A 17,906-nucleotide genomic window follows, 5' to 3' on the forward strand; every position below is an offset into this window, starting at 1 on the left:
TGAGATATTTATAGACCTATAAAAACATATGTTTAATTGTATGACTAGCAATACAAATGTCAGATATTCTAAAGATGTGCAGCGTATAGTACAAATATTAAGGACGGTTTTCTTTAACATCTCAGGTTTCACCTAATATCGTTCAACAGTTTGTAAGTCACTTGTTTTTTGAAGTATCAAGACGTGGAAATACTGCTTATTTTTATAATTACTAACAAACAGCTAGCGGTGGTGGTGCTGCGGTAGCGTTGTCGCCTCACAGTAAGACGTTGTCCTGTTCGATTCTCAGCTAGAGTGTCTTCTGTGTGGAGACATGCGTGAATGGGCATACCTTTGTTGAAGGTTGTGCATCAGGGCCGGCAACTCTGCACGTAAAAATCTACTGCCAATCATTAGCGGACCGGAGTTCCACTGTGGCGACCCCTAACCAGGAAAAGCCGAAAGACACAACAACAACTAACAAACAGCTAGCAATATTTCCAGTATGTGGCGATATAAACAGCATCTTCAGTGAATTGTCCCGTTTCCCAAATTAGTGTTTCACACCGTACGCCTCAAAAAAATGTAGGTCTCAGTTGTGAAAAATTATGAGCATAAATATGAAAATATGAATAAGTGGCAAAGAATAATTGTTCCACTGCAGAACATCCCAGACTAACAACTGTCTGTTATTAGCTGGTAAATCACTTGGCTAAAGAAGCCAGACCCCAAAAAAGTTCTGGATGCCATCAGGAGGTGGCTGTGTGAACTGGGAGTATATAAAAACGTGTTTTAGGCTTGAGTGAGTTAAAGTACAGTTGTGTACACTTACCATAAATGTAAATGTTAGAGTGTATTCACTGTTGCAGTCATCACACTTGGGTTATCTGCCTGCAGGTAGCCCTCAGTCGGCCCGAATACCAGAGACTTAGTATTTCTGAGTCAGTTGCTGTCGCTTCAAGACTGATGTCAGGTCATCAGGGGTATAAAAACAGGCAGCTGACGCCATTACATCAGTTTTTCCTGCGTCAAATCTCAGGAGCCCCGAAATAAGGGGCTAAGTTATGGTGGGGAAAACACCACCAGTAAAAAGTAAATACCAATACCAATAGTAACAGCCATAGAGAAGAGAGAGAGAGAAAAAAAAGGGGGGCTGGTGGGAGGGAAACCAAGACAGCAACAGTGAATACACTCTAACATCTACATTCATAGTAAGTGTACACAAAGTACAGTTGTGTACACTTACCATATATGTAGATGTTCGAGTGTATTCACTGTTGCAGTCATTACATTTGGGTTATCTGCTTGCAGTAGCCCTCAGTCGGCCTGATTAAGTCTTGGGTCCTGCGTTGGTTGCTGTCCCTTCTTCCATGACGTCAGGTCATCAGGGGTATAAAACATGCAGCCGACGCCATTACATCAGTTTGTCTTGCCCCAGATGTCAGATGTCCCCCTAATGGGAAGCAATTAACTATATAATACAAGGATATACCTCCAACAAAAAAGCAAATACACCAAAAAGCTTTTTGAGCATAGTAAGTGAGAGTAGAGATATAGCCAAAAGAAGAAAGGGGGCTGGTGGGAGGGTAACCAGGACTGCAACAGTGAATACACTCAAACATCTACATTTATGGTAAGTGTACACAACTGCACTATGCTCTTCATGTTTCACTGTTGCAGTCTTTACATTTGGGTAGATTCCCAAAGCTAAGGATGGAAGGAGAAATTTAGATAGCATTAGGACCAGCTATAAGGCCCTGCAAGATTGCAGTGGCAAAGCCAGCTCGGGATTTAGAGAAAATTGGCAAATGATAATGCTTGTACAGAACTCCAGGTAGCAGCTTCTAGGATGTCCTTTGTAGAAATGCCCCTGAGAAAGGCTGTAGAGGTAGATGCAGCCCTGGTTGAATGGGGTCTGATGCCCTGTGGGACAGGTTTTCCATGGTGCTTGTAGCAGAAATGAATGCAGTGGCCTATCCATTTTGAAATGGTTTGCTTTGAAATAGCTTTCACCTCTGTCCCTGCAGCAAATGCCACCAGCAGTTTTTTCAGATTTCCTTTGAGGTTTAGTCCTGTCCAAGTAGAATTTAAGTTGTCTGTGCACATCTAAGGAGTGCAGTATCAGTTCCCCTATGTTCTGTGGGTTAGGAAAGAAGGTAGGCAAATTAATGGACTGATTAAAGGCCACAATGGATACCACCTTAGGCATAAAGGAGGGATTGGTCCTGAGGGACACCCTGTCCGCATGAAAGCTGATGAAAGGCTCCACTGCCATAAGGGCCTGTAATTCATATACCCTTCTTGCAGAAGTGATTGCTAAAAGGAAAGCTGTTTTCCAGGAAAGGAATTTTACATCTGCAGTAGCAGCTGGCTCGAAAGGAGGAAGACTGAGTTTCTCCAAGACAAAGTTAAGGTCCCAGGCAGAAGTTGGAGCTCTCCTCGGTGACTTTAAATTTTTGCCCCTCTGAGGAACTGCTTGAGCAGAGGGTGAGAGAAGAGGGGAGGCTCTTTGCTATAATGAGCTGAAATGGCTGAGGCATGAATTTTGATGGAGGAAAAAGAAAAGCCCTTATGAAGCATCTCAGTCAAATATTGCAGAATATGAGGTAAACTGGGCACTGATGTGCTCATCCCTTGAGATTGGTTCCAGGTACAAAATCTTTTCCATTTTGCAGCATAACATTTGCTAGTGCTAGGCCTCCTAGCCTCTAAAATTATATCCATCACTGATTTACTGAGGGGTGGTAAAGGAGAGATTAGCCAGGCTGCTAGGTTCAGGGTTTGCAGCTGAGGGTGCAGAATCTGGTTCTCCTGATGAGACAACAGGGAAGGAGTCTGAGGCAGGTGCCATGGGGCCAAGCATGACACAGTGAGCAGGAGGGGGGTACCAGTGTTGGCGTGGCCAGTCTGGTGTAATTAAAATCATCCTTGGCTTGTCCTGTTTGATCTTTAGAAGTACCTTGGAGAGCAGAGGTAGAGGAGGAAAGGCATAAACTGATAGTTTTTTTCTAGCTGAAGGACAGAGCATCCACTTTCCAAGCTAGTTTGTGGGAAATCCTTGTTTAAAATTTGTCCAATTGATGGTTTTGGGGGAAGGCAAAAAAGTCTATATCTGGGCTCCCCCATTTGCTTGTCAACATGTTGAAAATCCTTAGTTCCAGTTTCCTCTCATGTGGGTCCATGAGGTTTCTGCTTAGTCCATCTGCCAAGGTATAGTTTTCCTGGCAGGAATTGAGCTTGTAGATTCACTTGGTAGCTCAAGGCTGTGTTCCACAATGCCATGGCTTGTCTGCAGAGGGGGTAAGAGTGTGTACCCCCCTGCTTGTTTATGTACCACATGACCGTAGTGTTGTCCGTCTACCATTAGTTGTCCTGGAAGAATGTGGTCCTTGAAGGCTGTCAGAGCATTCTGTAAGGTAACATTTTCTTTTTGATTTATGTGTAGGTGCATTTGACTTGGGTTCCATTTGTCCTGAATGCACTTCCCTGCCAGGTGAGCCCCCATGCATAGTTTGATGAGTCTGTTAAGGTTTGGGCGGCAGGGTGTAGTGTGAATGGTAGCTCCTTGTTTTGGTGGCAGGCCTCTGCCCACCAAAGGAACTCTTGGCGTAGGCAAGGTATGATAAGAATCATAGCTTCTAGATTCTGTGAATGTTGAAACCATAGGCTTTTGAGATACCATTGCAGTTTCCTCATATGCAGCCAGTATTTGCCTTGCAGATAACTGGGTTTTTGTGGCCACTTGTTTGAAGTAGGTTGCCAAATGAGTCTGTTTCTCTGGCGTGAGGTAAGCGATCTTGAAGTTGTATTCAAGCTTGCTCCCAGGAATATAATTTGTTGACAGGGTAACAGGTGTGATTTCTTTTCATTTATGGTGTACCCCAGACAAGTCAGTACCCTTTGAACAAAGGCCAGATGATTCAAAAGTATGTCTTGGCTTTCTGCCTGAATTAGACAATCGTCCAGGTATGGATATATTTGAATATTTCTTTGCCTGCAGAATGCAATGACTGGAGCTAGGCACTCTGTGAATACACTGGGTGCAGTAGATAAGCCAAATGGCAGTGCAGAGAACTGATGGTGCATGTAGCCTGCTTTGAAGCGTAGGTATCTTCTGCAAGACTCTCTGACAGGGATGTGCAGGTTGCCAACCATGCACCTTTACCTAGCATAGGAAGCAGCTGGTGAAGAGTCAGCATCTTGAATTTTGGAATCACCAGAAAGGTATTTAGAGTAGAAAGGTCCAGGATAGGACACCATGCATTGCCTTTTCTGGGTACCAGAAACCTTGTCCCTTTTCCTCTTCTGGTACCAAATGAATAACCCCCATGCTTAAAAGAGTGAGTACTTGATTTTGGGCCTCTGCCCACTGATTTTGGGGGTAGGTCTGGGCCATCTGCTTGGTGTTGGCAAGGTGTGGAAGTGAAATCTGTATCCTTGGGACACTATATTTAAAACCCATTTGTCCTGGGTAATGTGTTCCCAGTTTTTGGCGTGCAGACCAATCTTTCTGCCTAAAGGAGCATTCAGTTGGGAAGTGCTTGGAAGTTTTAAAAGCAAGTCAATTAGAGAGATTCCCATAGGGGAGAGTCTTACTACTCCCTGATTTGGGTGCGGAAACCCCCCACTGCTTAGTCTTGTGTGTCCCCTGGGACTGAAACCTGGGGTTTCTGCTGTGTCTGGGTTTGGCTTGAGAAGACCTGGAAGGGGCTGGAAAGGACCATTTCCTGGAGGGCCAGTGCCTACTAAATCTAGGAGGCTGAACTTGTAAGAAATCTTTAACAGTTTGCATAGATTTAGCTTTATCTTCCATCTTTTTAAGAACCTCCTCCACATTGTTGCCAAACACGCCATCCTGACTTAAGGGAGCATCCAACAATTTTGCTTTAACATGATCAGGCAAAGATTGCTCCTTAAGCCAAGCATGCCTTCTGAGCACAGACTCAGTAAGAGCAACCCTGCAAGAGACCTCTAATGAAACAAATCCTCATTGCAAAGTATGTTTTCCAACCTGTTCAGCAGAATGCATTAAATCCTGCAAGTCTTTACTTTCTGCAGAGTCAGGAATCAACATAATTTTCTGTTTATGCAATCCAATGACATGTTGCTGATACTTTAACATATGAAACTGGCAGTTTAAAGCCCTAATGGCCAAGGCTGCATAAGTGCAAACTTTCTTACCCCATCTATCCAGTGCCCTGGAGTCTCTATCAGAAGGAGTAGGATTTTTAGCAGAAGAAGCCTTAATGCCCTTAGGTCCCTGTGAAATAGTCTCTGGATCTACAATAGGATTTTTAAAAAGGAACTTGTGTGAATCAGGAACCCTGTAATATCTTGTCAGGTTTTCTGGGAGCAGGAGGCAAAAAATAAGGGGCCAAACTAGATTCCGAAAAAACACCAACAATGTCTAGTACAGGAGGAATAGCTAAAGGCCTATGCTGAGGCAGGAGTAAGAAATCCCTAAGCCTCTTTTTTTGAATCAGAAAAATCCTGGCTTTCTCAGTGGAAATGCTCCCTTAGAGTATTTAAGATTTCACCAAAAGAAAAATCCTCTGGAGGGGAAGCAGAGGGAATACAGTCCTCTGCATCAGAATCCTCATAAGTAGATAAGGTCAAATCCAGATAATCAGAAGAATCAGAAAAATCAGAATCCTGGTCAGAAGATTCATAAACAACTTCAGTCCTATGTCTCTTAGAAGGGGGAGGCTGGCTTCCCCTGATTAGTATAATAAGACCTTCAGCCATTCTTATTTGTTTTTTAGGCATGGAGGCCTGAGCATGCAGCCTGGGCATCGTTTTTTTAGGCATGGTTTGAGATTTAGGCCTAAATGAAGAAGGATGCATCGGTTTAATACGCAAGTCTGTAGGCCTGAATACACCCTCAGAAGCTGGTGACTGCACAGCGGCTTCGGACCCACCCAAGGTAGAGACATCCTTGGGTTCCATAGTTGAATCATCTTGCGGCATACCGGACTCCGAATGGGTCTCAGTAGAGGCCTGCGAATCAGAAGTAGCGGGTATCCGGGGCTGCAAAAGTGTCTCACTGAGTACCGGCGAACTGGCAACTGGCTTAGGAGAAGTGTCGTCGGCAGTTTTGGACCTCGGCAGCCTGTCTCTGTCTTTATCTTTTCGTTTTTTCAAAATCCCGGTAGTTGGATGGCTAACCGATGACATTTCTGGATAATTAAACAGAGAACCAAAATATTTAGAGGCAAAACTATACAGACGATGGATAGTGCGCTGATTAAATAAAGCAAAAAAAATGACAACAGGGTACGTCATGGTCAGGGCCTAGGCAAGGAATACAGTACGAATGAAAATCTTTATGAGGTATTTGCGTTCCACAAGTAATGCAGTTATTAACTTTTACTGACATTGGTAAGGAGCAAGAAAACGTTTCCCCAATGGGGTACTTAGCTTTAGTTGAAGACTTCGGTTCTGAAACTCGAAAATGAAAATTTCAGGAGTTGGCCGACCGGCACTTACGAACTGCTTCTGCTTCGGGCACCGCACGGCAAGAAAGACTGATGTAATGGCGTCGGCTACATGTTTTATACCCATGACGACCTGACATCATGGAAGAAGGGACAGCAAGCGACGCAGGACCAAAGACTTTGTTAATCAGGCCTACTGAGGGCTACTGCAAGCAGATAACCCAAATGTAATGACTGCAACAGTGAAACACAAAGAACATCTGTACTATGTTCTTCGTGTTTCACTGTTGCAGTCATCACAACTGGGAGGATTCCCAAAGCTGAGAAAGGGTGGAGGCAGTCGAGAAGAGTTCGGGCTGGCTAGTAGGTCTTGCAAGACTGCTGTAGCAAAACCTGCCCTGGATTTGGAAAAGATAGGCAGGTGGTAATGCTTGGTGAAGGTGTGTACAGAGCTCCAGGTAGCAGCCTCCAGGATGTCCCTCATAGGGACTCCCCTGAGAAATGCTGTACAAGTAGATGTAGCCCTAGTTGAATGTGTTCTGACCCCCTGAGGGGTTTGCTTTCCATGGTGCTTGTATCAGAAATGGATACAGTGTGCTATCCATTTGGAAATGGTTTGTTTTGAAATGGCCTTGCCCTTTGCCTCTGTTGCAAAGCTGGCTAGTAACTGGTCAGAATTTCTGAAGGGCTTAGTCCTGTCAAGGTAGAATCTCAGCTGTCTGTGCACGTCCAAAGGGTGCAGGATAATTTCCCCTTTATTTTGAGGATTAGGGAAAAATGTTGGCAAATGGATGGATTGGTTGAGAGCGACACTGGACACCACTTTAGGCATAAAGGAAGGGTTAGCCCTGAGGGAAACCATGTCAGCATGGAAAATAACGAAGGGTTCCACAGCCAACAGTGCTTGTAGCTCACACACTCTTTCTAGCTGACATGATGGCTAGAAGCAAGGCTGTTTTCCAAGAGAGGAATTTTAACTCTGCTGAAGCAGCCGGTTCAAGGAGGGGGGGGGTGAACTTTTCCAGTACAAAGTTAAGGTCCCAAAGCAGGGGGTGGGTGCTCTCCTTGGAGGCCTTAAGTTGTCTGCCCCTCTCAGGAACTCTTTGATGAGGGGGTGAGAGAATAGGTGTGGCTCAGTGTTGTAATGAGCTGAGATGGCAGAGGCATGGATCTTAATAGAGGAGAAGGATAGGCCTCTGTGGAGTAATTCATATAGGTAATCCAGGATTAGGGGTAAGGAGGGCAGTGCTGTGTCCTCTCCTTTAGACTGAATCCAGGAACAATACCTTTTCCACTTAGCACAGGATTTCCTTGTACTGGGCCTTCTGGCCGCAAGGATAACGTCCAGCAGCTGTTTGCTTAGGGTTGCTGGTGCAGAATTCAAGGAATAAGGCAGGCTGCAAGATTTAGGGTTTGCAATTATGGATGCAAAATCTGTCCCTCCTGCTGAGAGAGCAGGGTTGTGGTCCGGTGTAGGTGCCAGGGTGGCACCGTTGTCAGGCTGCGCAGGAGTGGGTACCAGTGCTGGCATGGTCAGTCTGGAGCAATCAGAATTGTCCTTGGCCTGTCTTGTTTTATCTTGAGTAATACGTTTGTGACAAGGGGCAGAGGGGGAATGGCATAGACAGAGAGCTTTTCCCATAGAAAGGATAGAGCATCCACTTTCCAGGGCCTGCTGTGAGGGTTCCTGATGCAGAAATTGCTGAGCTGGTGGTTATAGGGGGAGGCAAAGGGATCCACCTCTGGAGTCCCCCATTTCTGAATAAGAAGGTTGAAGATGCGGGGCTCCAATATCCACTCGTGTGGATCTAGGAGATTTCTGCTTAAATCGTCTGCCAGTGAGTTTTGCTTGCCTGGCAGGAAAGTACAGTTGTGTACACTTACCATAAATGTAGATGTTCGATTGTATTCACTGCTGCAGTCATTAAATTTGGGTTATCTGCTTGCAGGTAGCCCTCAGTCAGCCTGATTAACAAAGTCTTGGGTCCTGCGTCGGTTGCTGTCCCTTCTTCCATGACATCAGGTCGTCAAGGGTATAAAACATGCAGCCAATGCCATTACATCAGTTTTTCTTGCCCCAGATGTCAGGTGCCCCCCTAATGGGAAGCAATTAAATATAAAAGCACAAAGATATACCTCCAACAAAAAAGCAAATACACCAAAAAGGCTTTTAAGCCTAGAAAAAGAAAGTAGAGGTATAGCCAAAAGAAGGTAGGGGGCTGAAGGGAGGGTAACAAGGACTGCAAGAGTGAATACACTCGTACATCTACATTTATGTTAAGTGTACACAACTGTACTATGTTCTTCGTGTTTCACTGCTGCAGTCATTACATTTGGGTAGATTCCCAAAGCTACAGATGGGAAGAGGAATTTAGATAGCATTAGGGCCAGCTATAAGGCCCTGCAAGACTGCAGTGGCAAAGCCAGTTCTGGATTTAGAGAAAAATGGCAAATGATAATGCTTGGTGAAAGTATGGTGAAAGAGGATGTCCCTGGTAGGGACACCTCTGAGAAAGGCTGTAGAGGTAGATGCAGCCCTGGTGGAGTGAGATCTGATCCCCTGGGGGATAGGTTTTCCATGGTGCTTATAGCAGAAATGAATGCAATGGCTTATCCATTTAGAAATGGTTTGCTTTGAAATAGCCTTCCCCTCTGCCCCTGCAGCAAATGCCACCAGCAGTTGTTCAGATTTCCTTTGAGGTTTAGTCCTGTCCAAGTAGGATCCAAGTTGTCTGTGCACATCTAAGGAATGCAGTATCCATTCCCCTTTATTCTGTGGATTGGGAAAGAAGGTTGGCAAATGAATGGACTGTTTAAGAGCCACACTGTATACCACCTTGGGCATGAAGGATGGATTGGTTCTGAGGGACACCCTGTCCGCATGAAAGATGATGAAAGGCTCCACTGCCATAAGGGCCTGTAATTCAGATACCCTTCTAGTGGAAGTGATTGCTAAAAGGAAAGCTGTGCTCCAAGAAAGAAATTTTAAGTATGCAGCAGCAGCTGGCTCGAAAGGAGGTAGACGGAGTTTCTCCAAGACAAAGTTAAGGTCCCAGGGCTGGGGTTGGAGCTCTCCTGGGTGGTCTCAAATTTTTGGCCCCTCTGAGGACCTACTTGAGCAGTAGATGAGAGAAGAGGGGAGGTTCTGTGTTATAATGAGCTGAAATGGCTGAGGCGTGGATTTTAATGGAGGAAAAAGACAGGCCCTTGTAAAGCATCTCAGTTAAGTATTGTAAAATCTGTGGTAAATTGGGCGCTGCTGTGCTCATCCCTTTAGACTGGTTCCAGGCACAGAATCTTTTAAATTTTTCAGCATAAGATTTTCTAGTACTTAACCTCCTTGCCTCTAAAATTATATCCATCACAGGTTTGCTGAGGGATGGTAAAGGAGAGATTAAGTAATTAGCCAGGCTGCAAGGTTCAGTGTTAGAAGCTGAGGGTGCAGAATCTGGTTCTCCTGCTGAGACAGCAGGGAAGGGGTCTGAAGCAGGTGCCATGGAGATAACTGTGACAAACTGCGCAGGAGGGGGTACCAGTGTTGGTGCGGCCAGCCAGTCTGGAGCAATCAAAATCATCCTTGGTTTGTCCTGCTTGATTTTTAGTAGTACTTTGGAGAGCAGAGGCAGAGGGGGAAGGCATAGACTGATAGGTTTTTCCAGCTGAAGGACACAGCATCCTCTTTCCAGGCTTGTTTGTGGGGAGTCCTTTTCCAAAATATGCCCAATTGGTAGTTCTGAGGAGAGGCAAACAGGTCTATATCTGGGCTCCCCCCATTTGCTTATCAACATGTTGAAAACCCTTGGTTCCAGTATCCACTCGTGTGGGTCCATGAGGTTTCTGCTTAGTCCGTCTGCCAGTGTATTTAATTTTCCTGGCAGGAATTGAGCTTCTACGTGTACTTGGTAGCTCAAGGCTGTGTTCCAAAATGCCATGGCTAGTTTGCAGAGGGGGTAAGAATGGGTACCCCCCTGCCTGTTTATGTACCACATAACAGTGGTGTTGTCCGTCTTTGCCATTAGTTATCCTGGAAGAAAGTGGTCTTTGAAGGCTGTCAGAGCATTCTGTACAGCCAACATTTCTTTTTGATTGATATGCAGGTGCATTTGGCTTGGGTTCCATTTGCCATTAATGCACTTCCCTGCCAGGTGAGCCCCCCATGCATAGTCTGATGCATCTGTTGTTAGGGTTTGGGCAGCAGGGGGTGGTGTGAAAGGTAGTCCCCTGTTTTGGTGGCAGGCCTCTGTCCACCAAAGGAACTCTAGATGTAGGCAAGGTATGATAGGAATCACCGTTTACAGGTCTTGAGAATGTTGACACCATAGGCTTTTTAGAAACCACTGTAGTTTCCTCATATGCAGTCTTGCATAAGGAATTAGAAGAATGCAGGAGGCCATGAACCCCAAGGCTTGCAGTATTTGTCTTGCAGATAGCAGGGTTTTTGTGGCCACTTGTTTGAAGTAGGTTGTCAAATGAATTTGTTTCTCTGGCGTGAGGTAAGCCATCTGGGAAGTTATATTCAAGCTTGCTCCCAGTAATATAATTTGTTGACAGGGTACCAGGTGTGATTTCTTTTCATTTATGGTGTACCCCAGACAAGTTAGAACCCTTTGTACAAAGGCCAGATGATTCAAAAGTATGTCCTGGCTTTCTGCCTGAATTAGACCATCGTCCAGGTACGGGTATATTTGAATATTTCTTTGCCTGCAAAATGTAATAACTGGAGCTAGGCACTTTGTGAATACCCTGGGGGCATTAGATAAGCCAAATGGGGAGTGCAGAGAACTGATAGAATATGTAACCTGCTTTGAAACGTAGGTATCTTGTGCAAGATTACCTGATTGGCATGTGCAGGTATGCTTCTTTTAAATCTAGTGTTGCCAACCAGGCATCTTTGCCTAGCATAGGAAGTAATTGGTGAAGAGTCAGCATCTTGAATTTTGGAATCTTCAAAAAGGTGTTTAGAGTAGACAGGCCCAGGATAGGACGCCATGAAGTGTTTTTTCTGGGTACCAGGAAAAGTCTTGAGTAGAAACCTTGTCCCTTTTCCTCTTCTGGTACCAGTTGAATAGCCCCCATGCTTAAGAGAGAAAGTACTTGTTTTTGGGCCTCTGCCCACTGATTTGGGGGTAGGTCCAGCCACCCGCTTGGTGTTGGCAATGTGTGGAAGTGAAATCTGTATCCCTGGGACACTATATTTAAAACCCATTTGTCCTGGGTAACGAGTTCCCAATTCCTTGCATGAAGAGCAATATTTCACCCCAAAGGGGCAGTCAGTTGATAAGTGCTTGGAATTTTTAAAAGGAAGTCATTGAGGCAGTTTACCATAGGGGGGAGTCTTTTTCCCATATTTGGAATTGGAGGCCCCCACTGCTTAGCTCTGTGTGTCCCCTGGGAGTGAAACCTGGGGATTTTGCCGTGTCTGGGTTTGGCTTGAGAAGACCTGGAAAGGGCTGGAAAGGACCAGTTCTTAGAGGGCCAGTGCCTACTAAATCTAGGAGGCTGAACAGTTTGCGTACATTTAGCTTTATCTTCCATATTTTTAAGAACTTCCTCAGCCTTGTTGCCAAACAGGCGGCCCTGATTTAAAGGAGCATCCAACAATTTAGCTTTAACATGATCAGGCAAAGATTGCTCCTTAAGCCAAGCATTCCTTCTGACCACAGACCCAGTAACAGCAGCCCTGCAAGAGGCCTCTAATGAATCAAAACCACATTACAAAGTATGTTTTCCAACTTGTTCAGCAGAATGCATTAAATCCTATAATTCTTTATTTTCCACACAGTCAGGAATAAACATCATTTTCTGTTTAAGCAGTCCAATAAAATGCTGCTGATACTTTAACTTATGAAACTGTCAGTTTAAAGCCCTAATGGCCAAGGTTGCAGAAGTGTAAACCTTCTTACCCCATCTATCCATCGCCCTGGAGTCTCTATCAGTAGGGGTAGGATTTTTAGCAGTAGCAGCATTAATGCCCTTGGGCCCCTGTGAAATAGTCTCTGGATCTGCAATAGGATTTTTAAAAAGGAACTTGTGGGACTCAGGGACCCTGTAGTATCGGTCAGGTTTTCTGGGAGCAGGAGGCATGGAATCAGGGGCTAAACTAGATTCCAAAAAAGCATCATCAACAATGTCTAGTACAGGAGGAATAGCTAAAGGCCTATGCTGATGTAGGAGAAGGAAATCCCTATGCCTCTTTTTAATCAGAAAAATCCTGGCTTTCCCAGTGGAAATGCTCCCTTAGAGTATGCATGGCTCCCCCAAAAGAAAAATCCTCAGGAGGGAAGCAAAGGGAATGGAGTCCTCTATATCAGAATCTTCATAAGTAGATAAGAGCAAATCCAGATCATCAGAAGAATTAGAAAAAAACAGAATCCTGATCAGAAGATTCATAATCAACTTCAGTCCTAGGCCTCTTAGAAGGGGCGGGGGTTGGCTATCCCTGATCAGAGTTATTAGAGCTTCAGCCATTACCATTTGTTTTTTTAGGCAGAGAGTCCTGAGCATATGGCCTGGGCATCGGTTTTTTGGGCATGGATCGAGATTTAGGCCTAAGTAAAGAAGGAGGCATCGGTTTAATATGCAAGTCCGTAGGCCTGAATACACCCTCAGAAGCCAGTGCCTGCACAGCAGCTCTGGACTTATCCAAGGTAGAGACATCTGCGGGTTCCATAGTTGAAATATCTTGTCGCATTCCGGACTCCAAATGTGTCTCAGTAGAGGCCTGCGAATCAGAAGTAGCAGGTATCAGGGGCTGCAAAAGTGCCTCACTGAGTACCGGCGAACTGGGCGGCCTGTATCTGTCTTTAGCTTTGCATTTTTTCAGAATGTCGGTAGTCGGATGGCTTACCAAAGACATATCAGGATAATTGAACAGACAACCAAAAGATTTAGAAGTGCAAATATACCGACGACGGAAAGTTTGTGGTTTAAATAAGGCACAAAACTGACAGCGAGGTACGTCATGGTCAGGGCCTAGGCAAGGAATACAGTTTGTGTCTTTCGGCTTTTCCCGGTTAGGGGTCGCCACAGCAGAACTCCGGTCCGCTAATGATTGGCAGTTGATTTTTATGTACCGGCTTGCCAGGCCTGACGCACAGCCTTCAACGAAGGTACGCCCATTCACGCATGTCTCCACGCACAAGACACTCTAGCTGAGAATCGAACCTGACAGCGTCTTACTGTGAGGCGGCAATGCTACCGCAGCACCACCACCGCAAGGAATACAGTACGAATGAAAATCTTTATGAGGTATTTGCTTTCCACAAGAAATGCAATTATTTACTTTTACTGACATTGGTTTAGAGCAAGAAAAAGTTTCCCCAACAGGGTAACTTAGCTTTTAGTTGAAGACTTCGGTTTTGAAACTCGAAAACGAAAATTTCAGGAGTCGGCCGATCGGCACTTGCAAACTGCTTCTGCTTCGGGCACTGCACGGCAAAAAGACTGATGTAATGACGTCGGCTGCATGTTTTATACCCCTGACGACCTGACGTCACGGAAGAAGAAACAGCAACTGACATAGGACCCAAGACTTTGTTAATCAGGCTGACTGAGGGCTACTGCAAGCAGATAACCCAAATGTAATGACTGCAACAGTGAAACACGAAGAACATCTGACAGATACTAAAGAGTTTCTTGGTATTAAACCACATCTATGGGATACAGTGAAAACATTAGAAGATGGAGTCTTCTTTCAAGTAAATGCACACCACCATAACAAAAATGTTGTAAAATATACCAAAGGTAAGATGTTTATATAATACATTAAGAGTTCAGTATCAGAGATGTATGCACACCAAGTATATGAAATTAGGCTCACAAAGAATTTTTTTCCCAGTTTGATTGACAGAAGCATATTTAGTAAGTAACCACTGCAATGCAATACCTTTGAAACACAGAAGAAAACAATGTTTAATAATTCTTTATACTTACCCTATTACAAAGCAGGAAATGGAAGTTCCAAGAAAAGCATAAGCAAGAATGGACCCCAGGTTTCTAAAAAAATGTCTCTGGAAAAAAAAAGTATCGTTTAATGAAGTAACTAAAATTAATACAGACATTCAATTAAAAAACACAGATTGCATATCCTCGAGTACTAATGTGAAACCTAAAAGACATACATGGAGCACTTCAAACTGAATTATACAGCTGTAACAATTGGTCACCTTTCTTATTGTAATGAATCTGTTTCAACTAATACTATAATGCAGCAGTGTTTACACAATACTTAAAAAGTAGCTATTAAGATAAAAGCACATGACAAAGAACTAACAATATGAAAGGGCAGCAATTTCATCAAGGCTGTGGACCTACCATAAACAAAGGACATAACGGTTAATCACCAGACTCATACACCTGAATTACAGCTCCCACAATTATATTTCAGACTAGTAAGTACTGTTTATATTTTCTGTTCTTTACTGTAACTGGGTTGTGACCAGCAAAGGACTTGTACAGTCCAGTTCACCAGCTCCCCAAGTCAGACAAACAACTTTACTAATGCCAAAAATGGAATTTTTGTTCTAAAGAATAGTGAAAAATTGTATAAGTATTTACATTTTCATTCTGTATCCAATGATCTTTGATTCCTGACTTCAAAGTCAAAGTAAACTTTATTGTCACACAGATCAACACAGAGGAAAAAGTGTGAGTCACTGCACCAAATTTCGATACTCAAGCTCGTACCATAAGAAAAAGAAGTTATGTACCTACCATAACATTCCATGTTTGTTGTCCTTCATCTCGCCTTCCTTCTTGCTGGTTGAGTTCACAGCTGATCCTCTGCTCCGACTTTGCCGATTTACTACAGCTAGAGAGCTTTTACTGGCTCGAGGCTAACCCCTATCCCAACATGCCTAGCAGTAGCTACCCAGATCTCGTTTGTAATAGCCCACACTAGACATACACAGTAAAAAACTAATTTTACTAAGCTCTTATACATTTAAGATAGGAAGCAAAGAGAAAAAACAAGGCATGGTTGACTAACCTGATATATCAGCAGGAAACTCAGCTAGTGTAACCAATAAAGGATCTCCTCTCGAACCTCCAAGGGGGAAGGAGGGGGGGTGCAAGAAGGAAGACGCGATGAAGGATAACAAACATAGAACATTATGTTAGGTACATAACTTCTTTATGCTATGTTGTCCCATCTCGCCTTCGTTCTTGCTGGTTGGGACCACGTGCCCAGCACCTGTTTCTTGGGTGGCTCATTGGAACAAACTCTTCAGGACCGTGGAACCAAAGGATGCCCTATTCCGGGAGACCACACCCACTCTGTAATGAGTGATAAAGGTATGAAAATTTTCCCATGTTGCTGCTGCACAGATTGAATCTAAAGGCAATTTAGCTTGGAAGGCAACAGAGGTTGCTAAGGCCCTGGTTGAATGTTCTCTGGCCATCCCTGGAAGCGTCTTTTTACACAAATCATAAGAATAACTGATTGTGTTGGACAGCCATTTTGATAAGATCACTTTTGAAACTGGAGAACCTTGTTAATTGTCAGCAAAGGATACAAACAATTGGTCTGGTTTTCTAAGGTCTTTGGTCCGGTGTAAATAAAAACGTAATGGTTTATGAACATCCAACTGGAGTCTATACTCTGCCTTGTTGCCATAATTGGGGAAGAACACAGGAAGCTCAATGGACTGATTTAAGTTATACTCTGAACATACCTTTGGCAAGAAGGAAGGACTGGTCCTAAGAGAGAGACTATCGTTGTGAAAAATAAGATATGGTGGGCGAATAGACAAAGCAGGGTTTTCCAAGACAGAAATTTCAGGGGACAAGATGCTGCTAGTTCAAAAGGTGGAAGAACCATAGAAGCTAAAACCAAGTTTAGGTTCCGGGGGGGGGGGTAAGTTCTCTTACAGAGGGTCGTAAAAGAGTTGTACCTCGTAAGAATGCTTGGCACAACTTATGAGACATGATGTTACAACCCAGGTCTCCTACATGAAAATTGGAGATGGCAGCTAGTTGGACCCTAATAGTAGCTGCAGTTGCCCCTCTTTCAAAGGTTTCGGCCAGAAAATCAAGAATCATGTGAACAGGAGCAGTGAAGGGTCAATGTTATTACTCTTTGCCCAATAAGAGAACCTCTTCCACTTGCTAGTGTAAATCCTCCTGGTAGTGGGCTTGTGAGAGGACACTAGGATGTGTTGTACAGCCAAGGAAATGTTTGGGAGCCTGGCTAAGACTGGAAGTGGAGGAACCAAGCAGTCAGCTTGAGAGTTTGGAGGGAAGGATAAAGCCTGCCCGACTGATGCAGCATGAGGTCCGGAACTGGGTCCAGTATCCAAGGCTCCAGTTGAAGATGATGGCGAAGAAACGGGAACCATATCTGACGAGGCCAGTAAGGAGCAATGAGGAGGAGTTTGCAACCCAGCGACTTTGCTTTCTGAAGTATCTTTGGAATTAGAGAGAAAGGTGGAAAGGCATAGAGTAGTCCTGGAGGCCAATCATGAACAAGTGCATCCCTGGGTGGCTGTCCCAGAGGGGGGACTAGGGCGAAGTAGCTGCTACATTTGTTGTTGAGGGGAGTGGCAAAAAGATCGCAGCATAGCTGGCCCCATTTGTGAAAAATCAAGTCCGCAATTTCTTGCTTCAGGGACCACTCGTGAGGCATGAGGATAGCCCTGCTGAGCCTGTCCACTATCACATTGGATTTCCCAGGAATGTGAGCCGTAACCAGAAAACATTGGGAAGACATCGCCCATTACCATACTCAAACCGCCTCCCGACACAAGGGGTAAGACCTGGTCCCAACCTGCTTGCTGATGTACCATACCACTGACATATTGCCTCTCTGAATTGCAATGGTCCCGGTAGGTAGAGAGTGTTGAAGTGCTTGCAACACCAAAAGCACCACTCTCATCTCTAGAACATTGATGTGCAAATGGTACTTGTGAGGTTGCCACATTCCTTGGGCAGTATGTCCCACATAAAGCCCCACCCCACCCTATCTGGGAGGCATCAGTGGTCACTGTGGCTACAGGATGTAGGTCTAGAAAGGGTCTGCTCAGAGTCACCTGGGGGGAGACAAGCCACCATACTAAGTCATTTTTGCAAGATTCCATGATCAAGATCATGTGTGACACTGGTAAATCCTGGAAAGACCACTAAGCGAAAATAAGCCACTGCAGAATCCGCATGTGGAAGCGTGTCAAAGAAACTAGTGTAAATGCTGCAACCATTGAGCCCAAGACTTGTAATACTTCTCTTGCCTGAACTCTCATCTTCTTTATGAGTAATGAAACTTGCTGACGAATGGTTAACACCCTGTCTTGAGGCAGTTTTGCTATCATGCGTCTTGTATCTAAGTCTGCCCCTATAAAGGTAATAGACTGACAAGGCAACAAGGCAGACTTTTCATAGTTTATGGTGATGCCTAGCTGGGAACAAGTTTGGATTGTGCATTCCCGTGCTTTGATAAGTTGATGCTCGGTGGTAGCAGTGAGGAGCCAGTCTAGATATGGAAAAACCTGGAAACCTAGATGC

The 17,906-nt window shown here is 44.5% G+C and overlaps 1 protein-coding gene across 1 annotated transcript in view; it reads right to left on the reverse strand.

The window, feature by feature from the left end:
- Positions 1-17,906, reverse strand: part of SLC9A6 (solute carrier family 9 member A6) — a 2,005,079-nt gene that overhangs the window by 1,763,103 nt on the left and 224,070 nt on the right. Inside the window, exon 4 of the mRNA XM_044057306.1 lies at positions 14,346-14,422. Within this exon, the coding sequence (XP_043913241.1) occupies positions 14,346-14,422 (77 nt within the window). The remainder of the gene's footprint in view (positions 1-14,345; positions 14,423-17,906) is intronic.

Source organism: Protopterus annectens, chromosome 15.part0, assembly GCF_019279795.1.
Source record: "Protopterus annectens isolate FY-2018-M chromosome 15.part0, PAN1.0, whole genome shotgun sequence".
Taxonomy (NCBI): domain Eukaryota; kingdom Metazoa; phylum Chordata; order Ceratodontiformes; family Protopteridae; genus Protopterus; species Protopterus annectens.